The sequence below is a fragment of the Kogia breviceps genome, chromosome 13, assembly GCF_026419965.1.
Source record: "Kogia breviceps isolate mKogBre1 chromosome 13, mKogBre1 haplotype 1, whole genome shotgun sequence".
NCBI classification, from domain to species: domain Eukaryota; kingdom Metazoa; phylum Chordata; class Mammalia; order Artiodactyla; family Physeteridae; genus Kogia; species Kogia breviceps.
In genome coordinates, this window is record NC_081322.1 from 32,111,101 (window position 1) to 32,136,886 (window position 25,786).

Consider the following 25,786-nt stretch of genomic DNA (forward strand, 5'->3'; position numbering starts at 1 on the left):
GGAGAATTCAGGGGTAAAAACAAGGGGGACCCTCAGGACACCATGACCACATTCAGGGAAGAGAGGATGGTGCACTGGATCCGGTGGTGGCACTGAATGTTGTGCTCAATATTCAGACTCAGGATCTATTTCAAAGGGAGGCCGTGTGTACTACATTATGACATACCTTCTTCATACTGAACTGAACTCAGGCTCACCTATTTCTCAACCATAATTTATTTTTCTGTTAACCACAGTTTCCTTACATACTGATTTGTTTATGTTGAGTTTTACAAGGTGCCTCAAATCCTTCGGCAACTGAAACAGATTCTTGGTGTACCCAGATCTTAGCATGATGTCAGGCATGTAAAAGACACTGGATGACTTTGTTGAATAAATCTTCCAATGGTGAAAATTCACTTGAAGAATTTCAATTTCCTCTACTCTGGAACAGACTAAGTTTTATGGACTCGGAGAATTTTTCCCTTAAGAGGGTCAAACTCCTAAGAAATATGACAAAATTAACATTTTTACCTTACTCTGAGTATACGTCGTAGTTATGGCTAGTTCTTCACTATTTATAAGCTAGCAATCTAGAGATGAAGGTAGGGTGCCAGAGATCTGGAGTATCCTATTTTGATTTGATACTTCTAAAATTATTTGCAGATTACAAAAGTTAAATGAGTATATTAATTCTCAAAATTAAAATCTTTAGGCATCTTATCTCTTGAAGGTCTTCATTATTTGGCAAAGCACTTTGTTCTACAATTCTTTTTGGTATTGGACTTGGAATACTTGGACATTTCTTTTCTCTTTGCTCTCATTAATGAACTTTTCCCTTCTAAAGACAGAAAGTAAGTCACCAGAAAGCCAACTGTTAATAGACTAGAAAACATCCCAAATTGATTGAATGAATGAAAAAATTTGGAGGCACAACAAAGATATGATCATGCTTATCTACCTTTATGACTTTCTCTCTTCCTTTTTCTATATTGCATATTTTTACTGAGATTATTTGGTCAATATCCCCATAGTCTCTCTTCCTAAACTTACAAGATCTATACTACCTACTTTTTCATAATATTTCCATTCCAAAAAGGCAGAATTAGCAGCAGAATCAATTAATTAGCTGAACACAACTCTTGTTTCTTTCCCTAATGCTCCTCATAAAGTTTTATTTTAATGCATAATTACATATATGTTTTTGTCTTGGTCATCTATTTATTCATCTCAATTGTGATACTGGTCACTTGAAAGGAGAATTATAGCTTGTCTACTTCCTGCAGCCTGTTCATACCATGTCATGAATTCTCATCAAGTATTTTTTGATATTGAGGGTATTAAGAGAAGACCTAAGTTCAGATAAACAATCCCAAACAAGGTCTCTTGCTACGAGAAATAGAGTCTCTGGAGAGTGAAATAAATTGCTTATCTTTATGAGGTGAATTCATTTGTCCAGATTAATATAAGTACATAAAAAGTAATTTACTAAATGGTAACCTGCACCCTAAAATAATTAACATCACATGAATGACTGATTTAATCTGAGTTTATTCATCACAAAATAAAAGACACTAATCCTTACAAGCTGCCTGAAGTATCAAGGTAAAGGGGAGAATTAGGTATAAATATCCACAGCTTCTGATTGCTAATCTCATGTTTTGTTAGCTGACTCTCACTTGAGTTTTATAAGACAGTATATTTAAGATAATTTTAATCCCAAATAGCTGGAGCATTATTTACTATAGCTAATCCAAAATAAAGTCATTAAAAACAAAACTTTTTGCTTAACTGTGTACAGTACTATCTAGCAATGGTAGAAGGAAGTGGAAAAGAAAGTCTTAAATTGTCTTTAATCTCTAGGAATTGACCATCTAAAAGAGACAACAGTGTAAAACACAGGCAGGAAACTGAATAAACAAATATATGAATAAGCAAAAAGCTCTCTATTCCATAAAACTGTAGCTCTGTGTCAAAACATCAAGTTCTTAAATCTAGAAAGCATCCAATAATGTTTTCTGAAGGGAACAAGTAGAAGGGTGAGGGATAGAAATCTCTGCATAACTGAGGTGGAGCTCAAGGTGATTATTTTGAGCAACTATCTGAAGAAAAACGATAGAGGAAAAATAAATAGAACCTAAGACTTTTTGAACATCAGAATGATATGATTAAGCCTCAGAGCACAAAAAGGCAGGGAGGCAAAGGAATATCCAAGACTTTAGGGAAGTGTATTACAAGAGAAAAGTGTAATTACAGTAGATGTGATTTTAATGAGTAATGATATAAATGAGCAGTACTTGAAGTTACAAATCACAAATCTGTAGATAGAACAGGATTTTAATAACTGATTAAAAGTTTTAAGTTCTTATTATTCCAATTTCCCTGTTATTTTGAATAAAATAAATTCCTAAGTTCTTTAAAATCCAGTGAAACAATTCCAGCTTGTGAAGATAAGGTTTTTAGGTAACAAAAATAAACTATGTCAAACTTTTCCCAAAGACTTACTCAAAAAGCAAGCTCATCATCATTGGTCTCTATTTTTAAAATGTACTTTTTTTCTTTAAAGTATTACAAGCAAGTCTTCTTCACAGTAATGAGCATAAATAGACCATACTTACTCATAGATTATTCATTAATAATCAAGCCATGAATATTTATTGTTTATTCTGGGAATGCTGCCTATAAGCCATACTGACTATCAATTCAGCAGTCAAGCCAAGGGGGTCAACAGCAATCAGCAGGCAAAACTCCAGTATCTCCCACCCAAAGAAAGATTCTCTCTCCCTGTTATTTAACCTTTTTATTTTCTTAATGAGAACAATGACTATACTTAAAGGAACGCTATCAAGATTTATGGTTTAACTGGCTGAAATACTCCTGTGAAATATGGAAAACTTAAATTTATGTATGTACTTTTGTGATTATTTAAACAGCCCCATGGCAACTAAATGGCTGAATTGGAAATGGAAGAGAAATTGCTGGTGAGAAAGTAGATTGGAGCTTTAATCTCATAAAAGAAGATCTTTATCCATCACGTGTCTAAAATTTTAACAATAGCATCGCGAAGTTTTCGTCTCACAACTTATGTTTCTGCTCATGCACCAGAAGAAGCTGCATAAAGAGTTTTAAAAAACTGATTTAATACTATCTCTACATTTTATTCATTACACCATGGTTATACGCAACATTTTGCCAAAGAAGCTGGACTTCAGCCATTCATTACCAATATTTTCTTTAATGTCTATACTCATTAGTTGCCTCCCTGTTATTTTATTTATAAAAATATAGGAAGGATATGTTTAAATGTTTATTCGTATCTCTATCTCTTTACATGGTCCGTGACACTCACCATAATGCCTTACACACCAAAAGTGAAAACAAACGGTAAGTTCCTAATGGTGGGAAACATTGAAAAAAGAGCTATGAGGGATTAAAACACCCCAAAGTCCTTATAATGTAAAATAATGCTTACTGATACCAATGGTTCTATCTGCTCTCAGAGTCAGTTAGTCTTGGTTTCTGATCTATAGTGCACGCTCTGAATACCCACAGTCATCATTAGCTTCAGTTCTTCTTGGTCCCATTAATAGCGAGGAAAATTAGCCAATGAAGTGTGTGTGTCTGCAGCAAAAGGGAGCAGAAAGGACTAAGCTTGTGTTCCACTGGAGAGCTGTCAAAGATCCAACAATTTTCAAAATGTGGATTCTATAAAAATTTACCAAAATCACACTGCCAAAAAGAAATGCCTTATTTTTCTACTATATATATATATATATATATATATATATATATCTTCTTTTAAGCAAATTTACATAATAAAAAAGAATTTTGTATACATAGTCTGTTGTAAAATCTTTAGACTCTGACCCACAATCCCATCATGTTTTATCTAAGAACCCCTTCCCCTGGCTCTATTTCTGGCAGAAAAGAAAGAAACTCAGTGTGTCCATGGTTTCAACATGTGCTATAAGCCATTACTGCTTGTGTTTTTTTTTTTTTTTGTGGTACGTGGGCCTCTCCCATCGCGGAGCACAGGCTCCGGACGCGCAGGCTCAGCGGCCATGGCTCACGGGCCCAGGCGCTCCGCGGCATGTGGGATCTTCCCGGACCGGGGCACGAACCCGTGTCCCCTGCATCGGCAGGCGGATTCTCAACCACTGCGCCACCAGGGAAGCCCTGCTTGTGTTTATTTTTTACTTTGATGCATAAACTGTCAATATTAGCATTTTGAACACATTGGTACTATTTCAAACATGACTTCATCTGAATCTAATGGTATCAAATATTTATTTCTGAAACTGCATCTTTATTTTTATACTTTAAGTCAGGGGGAACAAAGCTCAAAATACAGATTTCTAATTCATAAGCCACTGATCAGGAATGTATCCACTGGGGATATGTGTAGGGAGGGCTGTAGTTCATTCTAACTTCTAAAAACAGGATAGGAGATTATTCGTTAATCAAAAATAACAGGTAATTTCCCCAAAGTGTCTACTTCTTCGTTATTTAACTTAATGAAATGGATTATACTGTAACATACAATGAGAATAACCATCAAGGTTAGGAGAAAAACACCTGTTTGTTTCACTAGAAAAATGACTATGGCATTACTAAATGAATATGTATTCGTGCAAGCTTTCAAATGTTTAACAGGTGACATTTAATAGTAAGGAAACTAAATGCTTAACTAGAAAGGAGCAGAAACACCTGGGCAGGTCTGCAAGTGTGGTCGCCTATTTAACATGCAATTGCATTTTCAACATAATTAGTTTAAATGAGCTTCTAAATTTGGGTGATGTATTGCACATGTAATTAAGATTTAATTAAAAATGTTCTATAATAAATTGTTTTCCATTTCTGACAAATCACATTAGGGAGGTAGATTTTGATTTGGAAATAGTTTTTAAAATGTGTTAATCATCTGTGCTGAAAATATGAGACAGAAAAAAAGGAGCTCTGTCGAAAGTTACTTGGGATTTAAAAAATATGAGGTAAAGGGCATAATTTCCCTCCATCTTATGAAGTGTAGCTGAAGAGGACGGTGAAACTAACTCATCCACTTTTGTAAGCAGAAGCACTCTGAACATGATCTAAAGTACATGATATATAATTTCAAACTTTTATTATCGAAACTACTACAGAGTAAGTATAGCCTGCTGATTTAAATAACCTCAACAAGGCTTGGCACTAACCTGCTAAATCCTGAAACAGAGATGAAGCCCCTATTGCCAGTCCAAGATAAATTAAGCCACTGGACGAGAGTACAGCGAGGCTGCAGAAATTCCAGAGAGGTGTCATTTAGTTTTGCCCAGTATGGTTGCAGATTGAGGTGGATGTACTGCAGAGGATCACAGCAATGCTGGTTCAGTAGTTTGCAAGTCTGTGCTAATCTACACAGGTCTGGTAGTGTCAGATGATTCAGAATCAGTTGAATGAGCTACATAAAACAGAGAAACCAAGATCACCCGGACTGAAAAAAACAATATCACTTTTTGAAGCATATGATATGATCTAATAAAGAACAACAGTGTCATACATTTTATAACAATGCGTTCACATACTAAATAAATCAACATTCAACCGAATTATCCAAATCAGTAGTAACCATACGTACCTAAGGCTATATATATTACATTTCAAGAGCGTTCAAAGTATATTCAATTCATGTCGACTATTTTTTTTTTTTTTTTTACAGTGCAAAGATATATTTTGGTAATCTATTGAATAATACAATTTTTCACAGACTTAACATTTACTAGACATCGACTACACATCAAACACTGGTGAGAAGACCTCCCAGGGACTTTCAGGGTTTCCAGAGTCCATTGGGGACTGGTAAGTACGATGATATGTTTTAATAGCTTGGATAGACGCACAGACTGCTACTAGAGCCTGACACAAGACACAGGCCTAACCACAGTGAAAGCAGACTTGGACCAGCAAGGCTCAGCTTAATTTAAAGAGTGAGAGGCAAAACTGCGGAGAGGAAAGATTAGTTAGTGGTAAGGACCGGGTCACAGAGAGCCTCACAGAGGAGCCTGGATTTATTCTGAAAGCAGTGAGGAGTCTTGAAGGGATTTATGTAACTGCAGAGTGACAGAGTCAGATTTATGGTTTAGAAAGATCATTGCAGGGGGCACTACCGGAGGCAGGAAGGGAAACCCGCCCGGCGGCTACTGTAGATTCCAGGGAAGAGGAATCAGGGGCCTGCTTAAGGCAACTGGCAGTGACTAGGGAGTAGCTAACAGATACAAAAAAGTATTAAGGAGGAGGAATCAAAAAGATTTTTATCTCTAATTTAAATAGTTTCTTTGAACTAATTCAAGATTTTTTTCTTCTTAATGGTGAACAGTCGGTGGCTCCTAAACTAATTTTCAAAGAATCACTGCTAAATAGCCTATTCTGAACCAAGAAATACTAAGAAAAAAAAAAATCAAATATTTGCTAAATGGTAAAAAAATCTTTAGATGAGAGAGAAGGTTGAGTTTCTTACTCAATGCAGTGTATTTATCTAGCTATACGTTTTGATTTGCAATTATGCCCTTTAACCTAAATGCTCTTTGTCAATTTAATTAACTATGCAGGCCCAGTATTAAATTTAGGTCAGAATAACACTGTTTGAGGCCAAAATATGACAAAGTAAAGAGTGACAACAACATATCTAAAATAAGCTTGAAGAGTACATATAAAATATGAGGATTGCTAATACATATATTGAGTATAAGAAGGCTTGGGGTGTTTTTGCTATTTATTTATTTATTTTATTTTTAAAAAATTACTTATTTTTGGTTGCATTGGGTCTTCGTTGCTGCACGTGGGCTTTCTCTAGTTGCAGCGGGCGGGGGGCTACTCTTCATTGCTGTGCGTGGGCTTCTCACTGCGGTGGCTTCTCTTGTTGCAGAGCACGGGCTCTAGGCACACGGGCTTCGGTAGTTGTGGCATGCGGGCTCAGTAGTTGTGGCTAGTGGGCACTAAAGCGCAGGCTCAGTAGTTGTGGCTCGTGGGATTAGCTGCTCCGCGGCATGTGGGATCTTCCCGGACCAGGGATTGAACCCATGTCCCCTGCATTGGCAGGCGGATTCTTAACCACTGCACCACCAGGGAAGTCCCTGCTATTTATTTTTATTTTTATTTTTATTTTTTTTTCCTGCTATTTATTTTTAACATTTGAACTGGGCTTTTGAAAAATAATATTAAGGTGTGTGTGTATATGTTATAAAAACAGGGAAATGTAAGGAAATTAAAAATTCATCTAGTCTCATCATTCTGATGACATGCAAATTGTCAACAAGCAAATTATACAAACAACAAAAGAAAATTCAGGTAAAATATTAGAAAATGCAAATACTGAAGGCAGGTCGAAATGAGTTTTTCCCTCTCCAACCTCAAATCTAATAATCACTGTGCCCCTGGTAAATACTGTCTACAGTTTTTCTGATCTCTTCCAGATAAATATGTATGAAATTCTATTCTTGGATTTGCACTAAAAGAATGATACTTTATACACTGCTCTGCACCTTACTTTTCTCATTGAATGATGTATCTTGTAGATATTTCTATATCTGCACATACAAATCCACCCCATTCCACCTTACAGATGTGATACACTAATTCAGCTAATTTCTCATTGATATATTTCCTGCTTTTTTCCCTATTACAAATAACACTGCAATATCATTTTGTATATGTATGTGTATCTTGGCAAATTTGGCTAATATAGCTTAGGGTGAATTTCATGCATTTAAAAGTTTTGATATAAACACAAAATTGCCCTTCAGAATGTTTGCATCAATTTACCACAAACGGCATAAAAGTACCCATTCATTCATAACCTAGACAGTACTGGTATCAATACTTTAAATGTTGCCATTCTGAAAGCAGGAGAAGGAAAAAATAAAATAAAACAGAAACAAAAATAGTATGGCGCTGTTGTCTTGGGGTTTTGTTTGTTTGTTTTGTTTTGTGCAGCTTGTGGGATCTTAGTTCCCTGATCAGGGATTGAACCTGGGCCCTCGGCAGTAAAAGCATACAATCCTAACCACTGGACTGCCAGGGAATGCCCTATTTGCTTTGTTTTTAACTACAGAAATGTAATCCTTTGCCAAGGGAACTGTCAATGTTCCCTTCTTTCCTGTTGGTCTGTTTCTAGACTCGATTCTGTTCCATTTATTTCTCCCATATCAATAGCCCTCTGGGTCAAATAAATAACTTTTGTTCTGACTTTTTAAAAGTTTATGTGTGCGACTGCACTGGATCGTTTGGTTGCAAATGAGACTCTATCTTCATTGTTGATCCACAAATATCAGTACTATGGCTTCATAATGTGCTTTATTATCTGGTGGGACTAGCGCTCCCTCCATCGCTCTTCTTTTCCAGAATTTTCCTGAGCATTTTCATAGTTTTTAGGTGAAATTTTCTATTAAAAAACTAACAACAAATTATGTTTGCATTTTACCTGGAAGTTCACTGAACACATAGATTACTTTAAGGAAAACTGACATCTTTAATCTTTACTTCATTGTGTCTTCCTAGTCAAGGGCATGGCACGATTTACCATTTAATGATCTTTTTTGATCCTAGAGTTCCTAAAGCTGGTGATTTTTATCTATTAACTTTGTAACCTGCTGACTTACTTATTGTTCCGAATAGTTTTTGGTCTCTTCTCCTGAGTATTCTAATACAAAATCATATTGTCTGCAAATGATGATAATTTTACAGCCTTCTTTCCAAAAATCATGGCTCTTATTTCTTTCTCCCATCTTCCAACATTGGATAGTATTTCCAGAACAATGTTAAGTAACACTGACGTCTTGTTCCTGACTTTAATTTGTATGTGAGCCATAAATGTGAGGCACATATTTAATTTAAAAATTTTTAGGAATTACAATTTTTTAGAAGTCAAGAGTTTAGTTAATGATACAGTACTGTATACTTGAAAGCTGCTGAGAGTAAATCTTAAGCATTCTCACCACACACAGTCACACAAAAGAGTTAACAATGTGAGGTGATGTATGTGTCAATTACCCTGATCTTGGTAATCACTACACAATGTATATCAAATCATGTTGTACACTTTAAATATATACAATTATATTTGCCAATTATTCCTCAATGAAGTTAAAAAATAAAATAAATTCAAAAGAAATAGGTGATATTAATTTTAATATATTTTATTGGATGAGATATATTAAAATGATCATCTCAACATGTGTTCAACATAAAAATTATTACTGAGATACTAAATCGTTTTTTGTCATATTAAGTCTTTGAAATCCTGTGTGTATTTTACACTTTCAGCTCATCTCAATTCAGATTAGACATTAAGTGCTCAACAGTACATGTGGCTAGTGGCTACCATATTGAACCATGCATTTCTAGTGTTTGATAATTAAATATGATGTTAGCTTTTGGTTACTAATATTTGGTAGCAGACAATTTGTAGATAGCTTAATAAGGTATTTACTTTTTAACAGACACTGAAAAAAATTTGGATATCTATCCAGCTTCCATTTGTCAAACAATTCTGCACATCTACTGAGACGATTGTAGGATTTTTCTCCTTTGACTATGTTATTATTTTATAGCACTGTACTATTATCATATAGATTCTCTAATACCTAAACACCCTTGAATTCCAGGAATACATCCTGAATGATTTTTTGTATTTTATTTTAAAATAATTCTATTCACTATATTTTGTTTGCAGAAGTAAAATTGGTCTGTAATTTTATTTTTATGTGCTATAGTTATATCAGCTTCACTAAGAAGTTAAAAACTTTCCTTTTTCTTTATGCTATGAAAGAGTTTAAATAATACAGGATTTGATCACTTCTTAAATGTCTGAAAGAACCTATGAGCCATCTGGGCTTGGCAACCGTAGGACCTTAAATATTTGTAGAAGAATTAAAAATTTGTTGTTTTAACTACAATATTAAAAGCTATTTCAGTAAAATTTTTAAGCAGTTAGTGCAAAGAGGCATTAAAAGGTAAATATATCCATATATCCGAAGATAAATACTTTACTTTTTTCCAGATGATTTATAATTTAAATAACTCCCAGCAATTGCTGGCAGCATTCCAAAGTCACCAATATTAAAAGATGTATATTGTGTGAAAAACATTTTCTGATCCTTAATATTATATTTTAAGCAAATATCAAAGTAGAAAAAGAATAATGAAGTTATTAAGACCATGACATTGGCATGTGAAAAAGCACTTTTGGATTCTGATTAAGCAAAAGATAACAAGTTTTAGGCACACAAGATAATACCCATTATTACTCATCTAGTATCTGTCAAAAGATGTTTTTATATGGGGGTATCCTAGCCTAAAGTACCATTTGACACCATGCTGAAAGTAAGATGTCGTATGTAGGATGCTGTATGTCTCAAAACACAGCTGATCTGCCCTCAAAACCCACTCTACTCATAATACAATTATTTTTAACTAAGGAAACATTATGTCACTTGACATATTTAAATGTGGGGTTTTTTTTTTTTTCCTTTAAATAACTTGAGTTATATAATTTGGGCAACTTTTAAAAAAAGAGTTTCTCTTTTTACTCACTGTGAGATCATTCAGTGTTTTGCAGCATCAACGCTTTATGCATCGTACTGCTTTCATCATGGCTAATTAATGTCCTTCAGGATGACTGATTCTATCTCTCAGTTTCGTCTGTGTGATTTTGTTGTATTGATGAAACCCCTTGCATGTACTGGAAGCTTTTACTCTTACTGGCTCCTTCCCTACAGCATAAGAGCATACTGAAATCTCTCCCAGCCTGCATCGCGAACAGAAACCTTCCCACCCTTCTACATCTTCTGCCACTTGTCTTTTCTCCTTTTAAAAGATGAATTAGAGCAAATAATATCTATAAGGATTTCGTACTCTTCCTCATTTCGATATGCCTATTGAGTGTGACATGAAGGGGTGGAGTGTTAGGATGCCAAGTATTATTCACTGCTGGTGGACAGTCGTGCCCATGATTGGTGTATATTAACAGAAATATTTTTCTGCTTATGCTCAGAGAGCGAACACTTTTTGTCTCTGCTTCTCCCCCCGCTCCTTGATGCCTTAACCAGATATGGTAAGGTTTATCTCATCTCTCACCCTATGGTCATAGTTCCGTTGAACTGATAATGGTAAAGGATTATCAGAGATCTCCCGATGACCAAAACCAGTGGGCACTTGTCCCTGAGCTCTCTGCAGCAGTGTGGCCGACCACACCCATTTTATGTTCTCTATACCTCTTTAGCTTCCTATCGTTGCTTTTAAGACAATCTCATCCTTGTCCCAAGTGCCTTTTCTGACTTGTCTTCCTCTACTGGACTCTTAGATGTTAGTAATTCCAGAATTCTGTTCTTGGCCCTTTATTCACACCCTCAGAGTTTTCCTGGTCAGTTTCATCTACCATGGTAGCCCTCTCCTCTTCTGAGAAGACTCACACAAATGTAAACTCAGACCTTCCTCCTGTGTTTCAAACTCAAATAGCAACTGCCTACTGTCAACTTCTCAATCAGAGAAGTTGGCTCTGATGAATCACAGGCACCTCCAAGTCAATGCACCCTTCCACCTTCACCCACTGGTTTATGATGAATGGCGTATCTATCCACCAGGTCATTTCAACCAGAAGCCTAAAAGTCCTTGTGATGTTCTGCTTCATGTCCACATTCAACAGTTACTTTGATTTCTACCTTCTGCATCTCTAGAATACTTCTCCAGCTTACCTCCTTTCTGAACTTTCCAGTACCCAGAGCTTCATAACTTCTTGCCTAAATTTCTGCCGTAGCTCCCCGACTGGTATCCCTGCTTCCCACCCTGACCTCCTTTAGGTCTATTCTTCATTTACCAACAGAATAATCTAAGAAGGAAATCTCATTTTGTTATTCTTCTTTTAAAGTAAATAAAACTTTCAATGTTTCCCTACTGACTACAGAAAAGGTCCACAATCTTCTTCATACCATGACACATATGAAAAACAAACTTTACATGAGGCCAAACACCTGGGCAATTATTCTAACTGTGGGCCAAAGCATGTGCAAATATGCCTGCATATTATGGATAATTTCTGGAATGCTAGCTATTATTCCACATCTTTTTCTCCCACTAAAAAAAGCATATGAAGAATTCAGAGAACACAGGAAAGTGAGTGTGAAATTATTATAGGTATAATCTTGGATTTGTTCTAATTTTTTACCAAAAGTAAATGATTCATAAAATCTAAGGTCTCTATGACTCCCCTCAACTGATTCGGCTGTGTACAGGAGAGACACAGCAGCCTGAGGACCACGGGCTGAAGAGAGAAAATGCAAACCTCTCGGTAAAACCCGCAGAGCCCTCGACAACGTGGCAGGGTGGGCGGCGCACTGCCAGGGCTGGAATGCCCCGATCACTGTCACCTGTGTGGATGGTGGCCTATGGAGTGATGCACCGAGGCAGCCCTGAGCCTGTGTCCAAGTTCATCTCTTGCAGCTTCTGCTATCGAATCCTATTCCAGCCACAGTGAAATACTGGAGTTCCCAAACAGGTCACACAGTTTCACTTCTTCTCACCTTTGGACGCTCTCTTCCCTTCGCCTGAAGTTCCCGTTATCCATTTGAATGTGATATGTTAAGCATTTTACCAGGTCTGGATAAGATTCAACAAACTCTTTAAGATACACTTGCTGAATTTAAATCTCTAGACTGTAGTTTTAGGAAATGGGTAAGAATCAAGGAAGTGAGCTTCGTCCGGATGAACTGCTGCCACTGCTGGCAGGACAGACCCTCCTTGAAGTCCCAGGGAACAACACTGTCAACAACCCACGCTCCTCTCGCCCAGCTCAGCTCCTCCTCCATCTTCCCTCCCTCCTCCCTCTAAGGGCCAGGGTGTCTTGTCCACCTAGGAAGCTTCCTTCCATAACACAAGACTTGACCTAGAAGGCCTGGGTTGGATCCTGGTTCCATGGCTTACTGACTGAATTACCCTGGATCCTTAAATTCATCTTTATGTGGCAACTTTAGCTACTTCACAGGATGTACCATAGCATTTGAATTGTGAAATGCTGAACAGGCATTATAGTTCTTGTTAGGCACCAAGAGGCCACCTTATTGTTCCATGCAAGTTAAGCTACTTGTATTATTACAATGAAACCTGAAATACCCCCCAGTGTGGAAGGGGGATAGTTGAACTGGTTAAAGTTTAAGTCTATAAAATTTTCTTTAGAAGATCTGATTATATTATTTTTAACCACACACAGCTCTTCTCAGGGGGGGAAGGAATGCCTGGCCCTACTCCCACCCCAGGGGGTGTGCTAATGGCATTTGATGCCTGGGAGCCAGGAGTGCTAAATATACCCTGGAAACGCCCCTGTAGTGACACACTGAAAACAAGACTTTAGGTAAAAGGCACTCTATACCTGCCTAGACCAAAAATCATAGCTAGTTAGAATACAGAATAGAGTTAGTATAGAAGAGTATATGACACTTGGAGAAACTACACACTATTAAACAGAATAAGCATTTCTCTCACAGTCTTATTAATACTCTTATTTTTCATAGCAAATCATCTTTAATATAACTGGTAACAAGTTAAGCACATATTGCCCATATTAACACTGTGTAATTATGAATTAAAGTGGAGTGTAATATATCATTGCTTTATGTATTTTGGTTATTGTTAATCAGTGATAAAATAACATATGTGTAATAGTTTATCCAGAATCACTAAAGTCAATCCAAAGCAAAGGTGGTGAAGTTACTGAACACAATTTTGTCTAGTCTTTCCAAAATCAAAATACACAATACATCAGATTATGTATACCTTGCTAATGCTCCGATTTCTCTGACATCTAGCAAAATAAACATTAACATCTAAACATTTAAAAATGGTAGTATGTCCAACATTGCTACTGAATATCTTTGGCTTACCTCATAAGGTAGTTTATCAAAATATCCATTACTTGTCCCTTCCCTGAGGGCAACACTGCTAAACTTTTTGTTCAGATTGTCCATTCCACATCCATTCTTTTCTTCATAGTCATCTTCTAGATCATTCATATCAATAAGTGGAGTCTTGAGAGAAAGCACTGGCTTGTCCTTTGTACCATGTAATACAACTGCATCTAATTCAGTGTAATAATCCAGAAGAGAACTATTTACTTCCAGCCGTATAAGATTTGTGGGAAAATTTATCTGCTTAATACAAGGTTTAAACTGGCGAGCCTGGGAAGCATTCACCTTCGTAGGTTTCTCTGACCAAAGAATCTCCCATCTGCCAAAGAAAGAAACTTCCCTATAATACAGTTTAGAATGAGATTTACTGTTACCTTAATGTTAGGGGCCCAGCCCAATACGTTACAGTGTGAAGCAAAAGCATTAAACAAGGTGGACAGGATCAAACCAAGAACTGTTTCCAGGACATGAAAAAAATTTAAAACCTAAATGCCATAGACCTTACTACTTAAAATATTTTTACTACTTAAATTACTTTTACAACTCCCTAGGAAGTCCCTTTTGGCAGATTTTGCTTTTGGCAAGTTAAAAACTGTAACAGGTCATCAGAGATACATGAACAACATTCAGTTTTACAGATAAAGTAAACACGAAGTATTAAAGCACACAGTAGAAAGCACTCCGGTGGTGCATGCCCTAAACCAACTGTGGAAACTAAACTTCTCACCTTGCCTCACGAAGGTGTCCTTCTCTGTTTCTGTTACTGGTGCCATACAAATTCAAAACTTTCATTATATTCTTCTTTGGCCACAGCACACAACATGCGGAATCTTAGATCCCCCCACCAGGGATCAAACCCGCGTCCCCTGTGCTGGAAGTGTGCAGAGTCTTAACCTCTGGACCACTAGGGAAGTCCCAAAACTATCGTTTTCTTTGATTTTCTTTTATCCAATCATTTCATGAAATTGTCTTATATATGCCCTTCTCCTAAGTTTCCATTATTGTCATCTTTTAGTCATCCTTGTATCCTCAGTACCTAGCAAATAGCTAACACGTAACAGGTGAATAACATTTTCTCCTATTCCTTCAAAATGAACCTCTACTTTTCAGCCAGGTTACTCATTACTTTCCAGATAATAAACTTATTTGCACACGAAGGTGTTTGCTCATGTTGTCTTCCCCTCCCAATGAAATGCCTAACCTACAATTATCTGCCCATCTTTTCTTCAAGGCCTAACTCATAGGCCATGTCTTTATATAGGTCTTCTTAAAAAATTATTTTCCAAAATTGTTTAAAGATTCTTCGTAACATAGCATCATTAGATATATAATATTCTTCAATATATGGCATAAATAACCATTTCTCTAATATTGTTTTCTAATATAACAGAGAAAATTAAAAACAGACAAAAATACTTCAATAAATACTTCTATTTCTATTTATTTACTTTAGCTAGCAGAACTTTTACATAAAGATTTTATGTCAAAGATTAAGAACATTTTTAAGTCTCCCAATACATACTACAAACTGCTTTCAAAGAAGCTTATGCCAACAGTATATAAGAATGACCACTGAAAGCACTCTTTATTTTTAAAAATAATCTCTAATTTCACAGTGACCCAGGTCTCTGTGGCATAATTTATAATTCAGTGACTACTAATAACACTTAAAATGTTGTCATATGCTTATTAATCATATCAAACTTTTTCCCCTCCAGTATATTGTCAGTTCATTTCCTTGCCCCAATGGCCTATTCATTTTTTATGAATTTTATTTTTTTTATACAGCATGTTCTTATTACTTATCTACTTTATACATATTAGTGTATATATGTCAATCCCAATCGCCCAATTCATCCCACCACCATCCCCCACCCCGCTTCTCCCCCTTGGTGTCCATATGTTTGTTCTCTATGTCTGTGTCTCTATTTCTGCCTTGCAAACCGGCTCATCTGTACCATTTTCCTAGATTCCACATATATGCGTTAATATACATTTGTTTTTCTCTTTCTAACTTACTTCACTCTGTATGACAGTCTCTAGGTCCATTCACGTCTTACACATGACCCAATTTCGTTCCTTTTTATGGCTGAGTAATATTCCGTTGTATATATGCACCATATCTTCTTTATCTGTTCATCTGTCGATGGGCATTTAGGTTGCTTCCAGGACCTGGCTATTGTAAACAGTGCTGCAATGAACACTGGGGTGCATGGGTCTTTTTGAATTATGGTTTTCTCTGGGTATATGCCCAGTAGTGGCATTGCTGGGTCATATGGTAATTCTGTTTTTAGTTTTTTTAGGAACCTCCATACTGTTTGCTACAGTGGCTGTATCAATTTACATTCCCACCAACAGTGCAAGAGGGTTCCCTTTTCTCCACACCCTCTCCAGCATTTGTTGTTTGGAGATTTTCTGATGATGCCAATACTAACCGGTGTGAGGTGATACCTCATTGTAGTTTTGATTTGTATTTCTCCAATAATTAATGATGTTGAGTAGCTTTTCATATGCTTCTTGGCCATCTGTATGTCTTCTTTGGAGAAATGTCTATTTAGGTCTTCTGCCCATTTTTGGATTGGGTTGTTTGTTTTTTTAATATTGAGCTGCGTGAGCTGTTTCTATATTTTGGAGATTAATCCTTTGTCTGTTGATTCATTTGCAAATATTTTCTCCCATTCTGAGGGTTGTCTTTTTGTCTTGTTTGTAGTTTCCTTTGCTTTGCAAAAGGTTTTAAGTTTCATTAGGTCCCATTTGTTTATTTTTGTTTTTATTTCCATTACTCTAGGAGGTGGATCAAAAAAGATCTTGCTATGATTATGTCAAAGACTGTTCTTCCTATGTTTTCCTCTAAGAGTTTTATAGTGTCGGTCTTACATTTAGGTCTCTAATCCATTTTGAGTTTATTTTTGTGTATGGTGTTGGGGAGTGTTCTAATTTCATTCTTTTACATGTAGCTGTCCAGTTTTCCCAGCACCACTTATTGAAGAGACCGTCTTTTCTCTATTGTATATCCTTGCCTCCTTTGTCATAGAATAGTTGACCATAGCTGTGTGGGTTTATCGCTGGGCTTTCTATCCTGTTCCATTGATCTATATTTCTGTTTTTGTGCCAGTACCATATTGTCTTGATTACTGTAGCTTTGCAGTATAGTCTGAAGTCAGGGAGTCTGATTCCTCCAGCTCCGTTTTTTTCCCTCAAGATTGGTTTGGCTATTCAGCATCTTTTGTGTCTCCATACAAATTTTAAGATTTTTTTGTTCTAGTTCTGTAAAAAATGCCATTGATAATTTGATAGGGATGCACTGAATCTGTAGATTGCTTTGGGTAGTATAGTCATTTTCACAATATTGATTCTTCCAATCCAAGAACAAGGTATATCTCTCCATCTGTTTGTGTCATCTTTGATTTCCTTCATCAGTGTCTTACAGTTTTCTGAGTACAGGTCTTCTACCTCCTTAGGTAGGTTTATTCCTAGGTATTTTATTCTTTTCATTGCAATGGTGAATGGGAGTGTTTCCTTAATTTCTCCTTCAGATTTTTCATCATTAGTGTATAGGAATGCAAGAGATTTCTGTGCATTAATTTTGTATCCTGATACTTTACCAAATTCATTGATTAGCTCTAGTAGTTTTCTGGTGGCATCTTAAGGATTATCTGTGTATAGTATCATGTCATCTGCAAACAGTGACAGTTTTACTTCTTCTTTTCCAATTTGTATTCCTTTTATTTCTTTTTCTTCTCTGACTGCTGTGGCTAGGACTTCCCAAACTATGTTTAATAACAGTGGCGAGAGTGGACATCCTTGTCTTGTTCCTGATCTTAGAGGAAAGCTTTCAGTTTTTCACCATTGAGAATGATGTTTGCTGTGGGTTTGTTGTACATGGCCTTTATTATGTTGAGGTAGGTTCCCTCTGTGCCCACTTTCTGGAGAGTTTTTATCATAAATGGGTATTGAATTTTGTCAAAAGCTTTTTCTGTGTCTATTGAGATGATCATATATTTTTTATTCTTCAGTTTGTTAATATTGTGTATCACATTGATCAATTTGCGTATATTGAAGAATCCTTGCATCCCTGGGATAAATCCCACTTGATCATGGTGTATGATCCTTTTAATGTGTTGTTGGATTCTCTTTGCTAGTATTTGTTGAGGATTTTTGCATCTATATTCATCAGTGATATTGGTCTGTAATTTTCTTTTTTTGTAGCATCTTTGTCTGGTTTTGGTATCAGGATGATGGTGGCCTCATAGAATGAGTTTGGGAGTCTTCCTTCCTCCGCAATTTTTTGGAAGACTTTGAGAAGGATGGGTGTTAGCTCTTCTCTAAATGTTTGATAGAATTAGCCTGTGAAGCCATCTGGTCCTGATCTTTTGTTTGTTGTAATATTTTAAATCACAGTTTCAATTTCATTACTTGTGATTGGTCTGTTCATATTTTCTATTTCTTCCTGGTTCAGTCTTGGAAGGTTATACCTTTCTAAGAATTGTCCATTTCTTCCAGGTTGTCCATTTGATTGGCATATAATTGCTTGTAGTATTCTCTTAGGATGCTTTGTATTTCTGCAGTGTCCATTGTAACTTCTTCGTTTTCATTTCTAATTTTATTGAGTCCTCTCCCTCTTTTTCTTGATAAGCCAATGGCCTATTGAGATCCAGGTAAAAACTGATTACAGCAAGGCATTTAGGGAAGTGAAATAGAAAAGAGTATGAAACTCGGGAGAAATCTGAGCTGAGACTATAGAAGTCATCGACATACAAGTACCATAATGGTCTTTAGGCCAAGATGGGGGCAAGAAAGGCATATAGCACCACTCTCGGGAGAAGGGAAGTTTGGTAATTTCTACCTTTAGGAATAAAAGCATAAGGCAGAAACTCAATGGGATTCCAGTAAACATATCACTAACCATAACAGTAGGACTTTTGCAGTTAACAGAACCCTTATAATCACCCCATATTTGTTAGATTTGCTACTTCTCTCCTGAAAACTAGGAATAAAACCCATCCAACATATAAAGAACCTGTGAGTATTTGTATTCAGAGACAACCTGAAAGTAGGAATGGAGAGACTGGTCCCTCTCTATATCCAATCTTGGGAGGCAGGGGAAGAGTTCTAAGGAACAGAGCAGGTTATGGCAGATTTAAGGAGGAAAGGAAAGCTAGCTGGGCATCTTCTCACTTTTTGTGACAAGGCAGAAAAGCAAATTTGGAATGCCAGCCTAGACCTAAGAAGTGCCCCTAAAGCCTAAATGCAAAAATCTTTAGGGTTTCTAACAATGGAATTGATTTGAGCACTCTACTGTAAATCCACACAGTTAAATAGAGCTAGCCATACAGGAACAGAAGTATGAAACATTTAAAACCATGTTCATGGGAAAACACATTCCTAATTTTGGACAGTATATTGCCAAGAATCCTGGGGTAAATGGTGGAAGGTATTAGAAGATTCAAACTTTGGTTTTACTCATCCTTTTGTTGCTGCTGGAAAATGACATGAGATGATGCTGGAGGAATGTCTCATGTCCAAGAAACAAGGACTACTCAGGACCCTGTGAAATAACTGCCTGTACTGGTTCACAACACATGTGGACTAAACCAGCCTATTTTATTGTTTAGCTTCAATTAGAAGTTTTTATGAGCCTTAACAGAAACACTGAAAATATAATATAGAAATCACCACTGCCAGGTCCTTTGCAATAAATAAAGATATAGACAAAACATGTTCTTTATGTATAGCCTAACTTGCATTATAATGCAAACTACATTATAAAATTATAAATAAGCTTAAAAACAAGCACTGATTAGAGTAGAAATATTCTACTGTAATAATGTATTAATCTACTAAAGTCCTCTCTCTCTCTCTACCTTGCAGAATGGACACGGTTAAGATGATACTTTAAAATGACTTCCTTAACATTTCTAGCATGTTTAAATGTTTAATGCTATGTTAGCATCATTTCTGCTTCTGACTTTATATAGCATAAACATTATATATTTAGTTATACATATATCATAAGTTTAAATATGATAGCATACTTAATGTTGAAAAATATCAAACCTTATCAGTTATTAGAAATATTTTTAAATGTCTGAACATAAATAAATTCAAGTATCATTAGTTTATTTATATTTTATTTTGATATTTCTTGATAACCTAAGAAGTAATAAGGAAAAGTGGTAAAAAAAGATGGAAAAATTATTTTATAGGTCTGTGGCCAGCTGAATTAAATTAACATTAACTCTGAGACCAATACAAATTGATTTGGGGGTATCTGTATTTAGGTGATTTTGTTTAAAATTCTAATAGAACTAGAATATATTATTTTACAGTTAGAAAGGTATCTATGTTACCCAACAAGAGAATATGTCAATATCTTTTTTTAAATCATAGTATGATTGATTTACAATATTATAATAGTTTCAGGTGTGCAACATAGTGATTCAATATTTTTACAGATTATATTCCACTTAAATTTATTATAAAATAATGGCTATATTTCCTATGCCAATCTCTTTTTATTCTAGAAAATTAATGTCAGAATTTAAAAAACTAGTCAGTAAAAATAAGCAAATACAAGCAAATGCACATGCCCATGCATGTGTGTACACACACACACACACACACACACACACACACACACACAATTTTCCATGAGATAGCCCTGACTTAATCCTCTAGACCCAGAACAGTGTTGATGAGATTAAACTGCTTTAAGTCATGGCCTTTGTAGTCTGCACATTTATGTGCTGACTATATATGCCCACACACTGTATTCATCTACTGAACAAATCTGACAAACACTAATGTCCTTTGTAAGTATTTTAAATCTACAGTATCATGTGCAAAATTCAGCATGGAATCCCTATCAGGCTACGCTTTGTCTGCACTTGGAGCCCTTAATTCTGGGTTGGTAACCAGCATTCTCTTTACCAGCCCACTTATTTCTCCTTCTGTTGATTGCACTGAATGCCTACTGTATGTCCAGTGCTTGGACACAAAGCACTCTGTCTCTGTAACTGTTGACCTGTTGTTGCTCACTGAGAACATCTCTCTAGGGCTCCCAGGAAGCAGCAGGTAGACAAGAGAGGAAGAGAGATGTTCATCAACGGAAACCGGAGAAAGCAAGTTTTCTAACATATTCAGGTTGGAAGCCAGGCACATGGACGCAAAAGAGCTTCCCTATAACCAAAATTCCTCCTGGTTAGTAAGCACATCTAGTAACCAGCAAAAAGAAAGTCCTCTTGCCAACACTGTTCCATTTTACCTGCTGAAAGTGAAGGGATAGAATAGGAAAACAAATTAGAATAAAATTAAAGTACTCTAATAGGTATACCTACTCACTCCCTGCTTCCCAGCCTGTCTCTAATTGTAACTAACAAAGTGGCATCTGCTTTAAAAAGAACTAACCGATAAAGGGTCTGATCATTTCTGACTTAAATGACAAAATCATGCTTCTTGACTCACAAAATCAAGGGGACCAGACTATGACCAATTCATGAAATCACTGCTTAAGCAGCTTCCTTTGGCAACAAATTCTTCTGTGACGGCCACTTTCTTTCTCCCTGGTTTCTTAACTTCAATATTGTGTAGTGAAGATGCTTTCAACACTCAAAAAAAAAATTCCATACCACTAAATTTTATCCCCAAATAGCTTCATTCCAGTCAGCTTGCTTAATATGACCTCAATTTGTCATTCTCTTCCTCTTTTCCCTGTCTCTCTTCCAATGCGTAACCCTGCACTAGCCTTTTTTCTAACACTTACACAAGCATCTATTAAGATCTTATACTCAGAACCAGGACACTCTGTACTACCTGTTTTTTTTTCTCTTAGTAGAGAGAGCACATAGGCCTGAAGTCAGAAGACTTTGAGATCTTACAGAACTACCTGTAACTTTCCTACCTCACTCACTGAACAAAGAAATGCAATCAGACAAAATGGAGAAAGACTGCTTTTAAATTTTAAATGTTCTGGGACAAGTTCATTTCCCATAAATTCCTGAGCTACTCCAACACACTCTCTTACTTGCTAACTCCTAAGGGAGAAATAAAACCGTACGCAATTAATTAAAGTAATAGGCAGTACAGTCCAGTGGTTCCTAAACCATAGTGTGTGATAGAGCTTTCCATGATTAAATGTGAAAAATAAAGAATACATTGGTATAAATAAAGATATGCACACATATACACGTAAGTTGCCAACCGCTCTTTATTCAAGATTCTGAGCATGCTAACTTCTCAGTATAAACTGGGGTTTCTTTTACGAAATGACAGTGATGAAAAATGATGTTGGTAGCAAAGTAAATAATCTGACAACCCTATATCAATCAGTTCTCTAACTTTTATTATCAATACCATTATGTTTACCAGTTTATTGGAGTTGACTTTCTCTACCTGTGCTCTGCTTAGATCTCCTGGTAGGTCTGGTGCCCATGTCCCAGATGTGCGGGCTTGCTCCTAAGGGCTCCCACCTGCAGCCTTCTACAGAGAACTACATAGGCTCCCAGAGCCTCCTCTTCATCCTGAGGGTGGCATGTGCCTGGAAGACTTCCATCCCCCCTTCCCACTTCCCCAGCCCACAGCCCAAGACAGACAGGCAGGAGCATCAGAGCCCAGCTCCCGGGCAACTGTGCCTCCAGGCTGACTGGGATTTCACAGGACTTTGCATCCTTGCCTGACTTCTTCCCTTCCCTACAGTGCTTTCCCCACTCCCTTATCTTCCCCACTCCTTACCAGTTTCTTCAGGAGCACTTTCTTAACAAATCTTTGGTAGAGGAACAGCCCTCTCAAGGTCTGCTTCTGGGAAACTGGATCCAAGAGCTCCATGAAATCCCAAAGCTTGTGGCCCTTCAACAACTTGTTCTCTCCACTCTGGGGCTTTTCTCACTTCTTAGAACACCAAGATCTTACCTCATGGTTTCACCTTTGCATGTGGTATTCTCTCTCCACCTTTCCTACCCAAACTAAAGCTTCACTCAACCCTTAGGTCCCAGTTAAGTCACTTCCTCTGGGAGGACTTCTCGGAGCCCCCACAGGTTAGGCGTTTCCCTCTGCCAGCACATGCACCCTGCAATCTCACGGCCTTCTTCCAGGCTGGGCTGTAAAACTCAAAGTACAAGACCCACATCTGTCTGGCTCTGTTTTGTTCCTGGCAGTGAGTGCGCAGAGAACGTGTTCAATCAATGTTTCTGATTGTCTAAAGAAATTCACCTTAACAGTTACTGAATCTGGGCAGAAGAACTGTGGGGGTTTTTTATATATATTTTCTTTTTTTGGTATTTTCTAACAAGTTTTTTAAACACTGAAACTGATTTCATAATCAGTAAAATTTAAAAGGCCCTTTTTTATTCTGCAATAATATATATTGGTTAGCTTCTTTTTCTCTTAAAAGTTAATAGTATTTTCTGTGGAATAAGGCTAAAAATCAGTTAGGCAAAGTAGAGATACATCTATAAATAAAGTTGTCACTTTAATCATAATCACGCACTACAGCTCTCAGCTAGGAACCCAAGAGCATGATTCATACTCAAAATCAGTTACGCAGACATTAAGTTTTAGATCAGAGGAAAGACATTACATGTTGCATAGATCTTATCCCCATAGTGGTTCATCTTTTTAGAAAAAAACTAGATATCTTTGTAGGAAAGAGGCAAAAAATGACAGAGTCCAATGAAACAATTCTCACGTAAGAAAGGATCCTACTCAAAGTACTTTTTTTTCCTCTCAGGAAAAAAAGCCTATATATTAAAGGATGCTGGTTTCCTGTTTTTAAAAAAACTGACCCATTAATAATATTGTTCACAATGAATTATCAAAATCGTTCTGATAAGAACAGATAAAGATTATACCAGCAGTTTCCAGCTTGAGTTGAGCTGTACTCTGCATTTGCTTCCTGGTAGACCGGGAGGTGCTCCCTGGGAGTTGAGGGGACGGGGACTTCGAGGAAGCAGTGTGTTAGATGCAACGTGCAACGTGATCTGCACCCTCACTCCTCCTCCACAGGCAGCTGGGCTCCTACGGTTTAACAGGTGTCACAGACTGCCCTTGGGCTAGAATAAGTTCATAAGGGCAGAGATTTTTGTCTATTTTGTTCATTGTTCACTAATGTATCCTCAATACCCAGAACAATGCTTTAGCATATAGTAGACACTCAAATATTTAATGAATGAATCAAGCAATATAAAGGTTGAAAACTGATAAGATCAATAAGTAATTGAAAAATGGACAAATAACATGACAGTTCAAGGAGAAGGAAATATAAATGGCTCTTAACCATGAGAAGATATTCAACCTCAGAGATGATAAAAGCATTTCAAATGAAAGTTAACATGAGATAACATTTTTCCCCGAACATTTTTCACCTAACAAATTGACAAAAATGCTAAAATTTATTAAAACACTCTGTAGGTGAGGCTTCGGGAAAACATGCATGCATATACATTGCTGGTGGGAACAGAAATAGGAGAGCCTCTTTGGAGGGAAATCTGGCACTATGTATTAAAATTACAAATACATAGACCCTTGGCCCAGCAATCTTTCTGGCAACTTATCCCACAGATATACTTGCACACATGCGAAGTGACTCATGGCAAGGTTATTCACTGCATTAATATTAATAATAGCAAAAGTATCGAAACAACTAAGAACCCATCAATAGGGGAGTTGTTAATAAGTTGGGGTACACATACGCTGCATTACTTGCAACTGTAGAAAAGAATGAAGCTCTCTTTGCACTTACATGAAAAGATACAATATACACCAGTAAGTGAAACAAATAAGGTACAGAACAAGGCAAATAGTGTGCTTATTTTTGTGTATAAAGAAAAGTAAAATAAATACATTTGTATTTGCTTACATCTGCATAAAGAAACTCTGGAACAATGCAAAGAAGTGGATAAAAGTGGTTTCTTTGAGGGAGGGGTGGATCCTAGGCACATGGAGAACATGGTACATGCAAGACTACATTATGTAATTTTTAGATTGAACTATGTGAATATATTACCTAGTCAAATAATTATATTTTTAAAAATCAGGAGGCTGAACTACAGAAATGAGAGAGAGAGAGAGAGAGCGCCTTTAGGGAGAATGCATGAATCCTTAAGGCAACATTTATTTATTTTAATTAATTAATTAATTTATTTATTTTTGGCTGCACTGGGTTTCATTGCTGCGCACGGGTTTTCTCTAGTTGCGGCGAGCGGGGGCTACTCTTCCTTGCGGTGCGCGGGCTTCTCATTGCAGTGGCTCCTCTTGTTGCGGAGCACAGGCTCTCGGCACACGGGATCAGTAATTGTAGCACATGGGCTTCAATAGGTGTGGCTCGTGGGCTCTAGAACGCAGGCTCAGTAGCTGTGGCGCACAGGTTTAGTTGCTCCGTGGCATGTGAGACCTTCCTGGACAAGGGCTCGAACCCGTGTCCCCTGCATTGGCAGGCAGATTCTTAACCACTGAGCCACCAGGGAAGTCCCCAGCATTTATTTTTAAATGAATATACTTGTTAAGAAAACATCCACCTAAGATTAAAGCTAATCCCCTAAGGACTCCCTCTAAAGTGTCACTCTGTAGGTCGACTTTGAGTTACTCAAAGTAACTCAGTAATATGTAACGCAGTATGTAACGCAAAGTAACGCAGTAATATGATGCCTGTTTGAAAATATGTTAGAAATCATATTTCCAACTAACTTCTCAGATTGGCTCATGTCCCAATTAGTTCAAATCGTGCTTTTCCTTTATAGTAAATTCACACACAAATCTCACAATCCATGATTATTATGGTGTGAGGTTTTATAGGTATAAAGAATGCATTACATTTCATATGTCTGATCTTTCTTTCCCTATCAGAAAACTAAGGAAAATTTTAAAAATCGAATTTGTTTAAA

The 25,786-nt window shown here is 36.8% G+C and overlaps 1 protein-coding gene across 5 annotated transcripts in view; it reads right to left on the reverse strand.

Annotated features, from left to right (window-relative positions):
* FBXL4 (F-box and leucine rich repeat protein 4) overlaps positions 1 to 25,786 on the reverse strand; it is a 71,110-nt gene that overhangs the window by 28,111 nt on the left and 17,213 nt on the right. For all 5 annotated transcript variants that reach the window (XM_067011507.1, XM_059083683.2, XM_059083682.2 and 2 more), the window contains 2 exons: positions 13,887 to 14,229; positions 5,172 to 5,416 (listed from right to left, as the gene is read on the reverse strand). In XM_067011507.1, the coding sequence (XP_066867608.1) occupies positions 5,172 to 5,416; positions 13,887 to 14,229 (588 nt within the window). The remainder of the gene's footprint in view (positions 1 to 5,171; positions 5,417 to 13,886; positions 14,230 to 25,786) is intronic.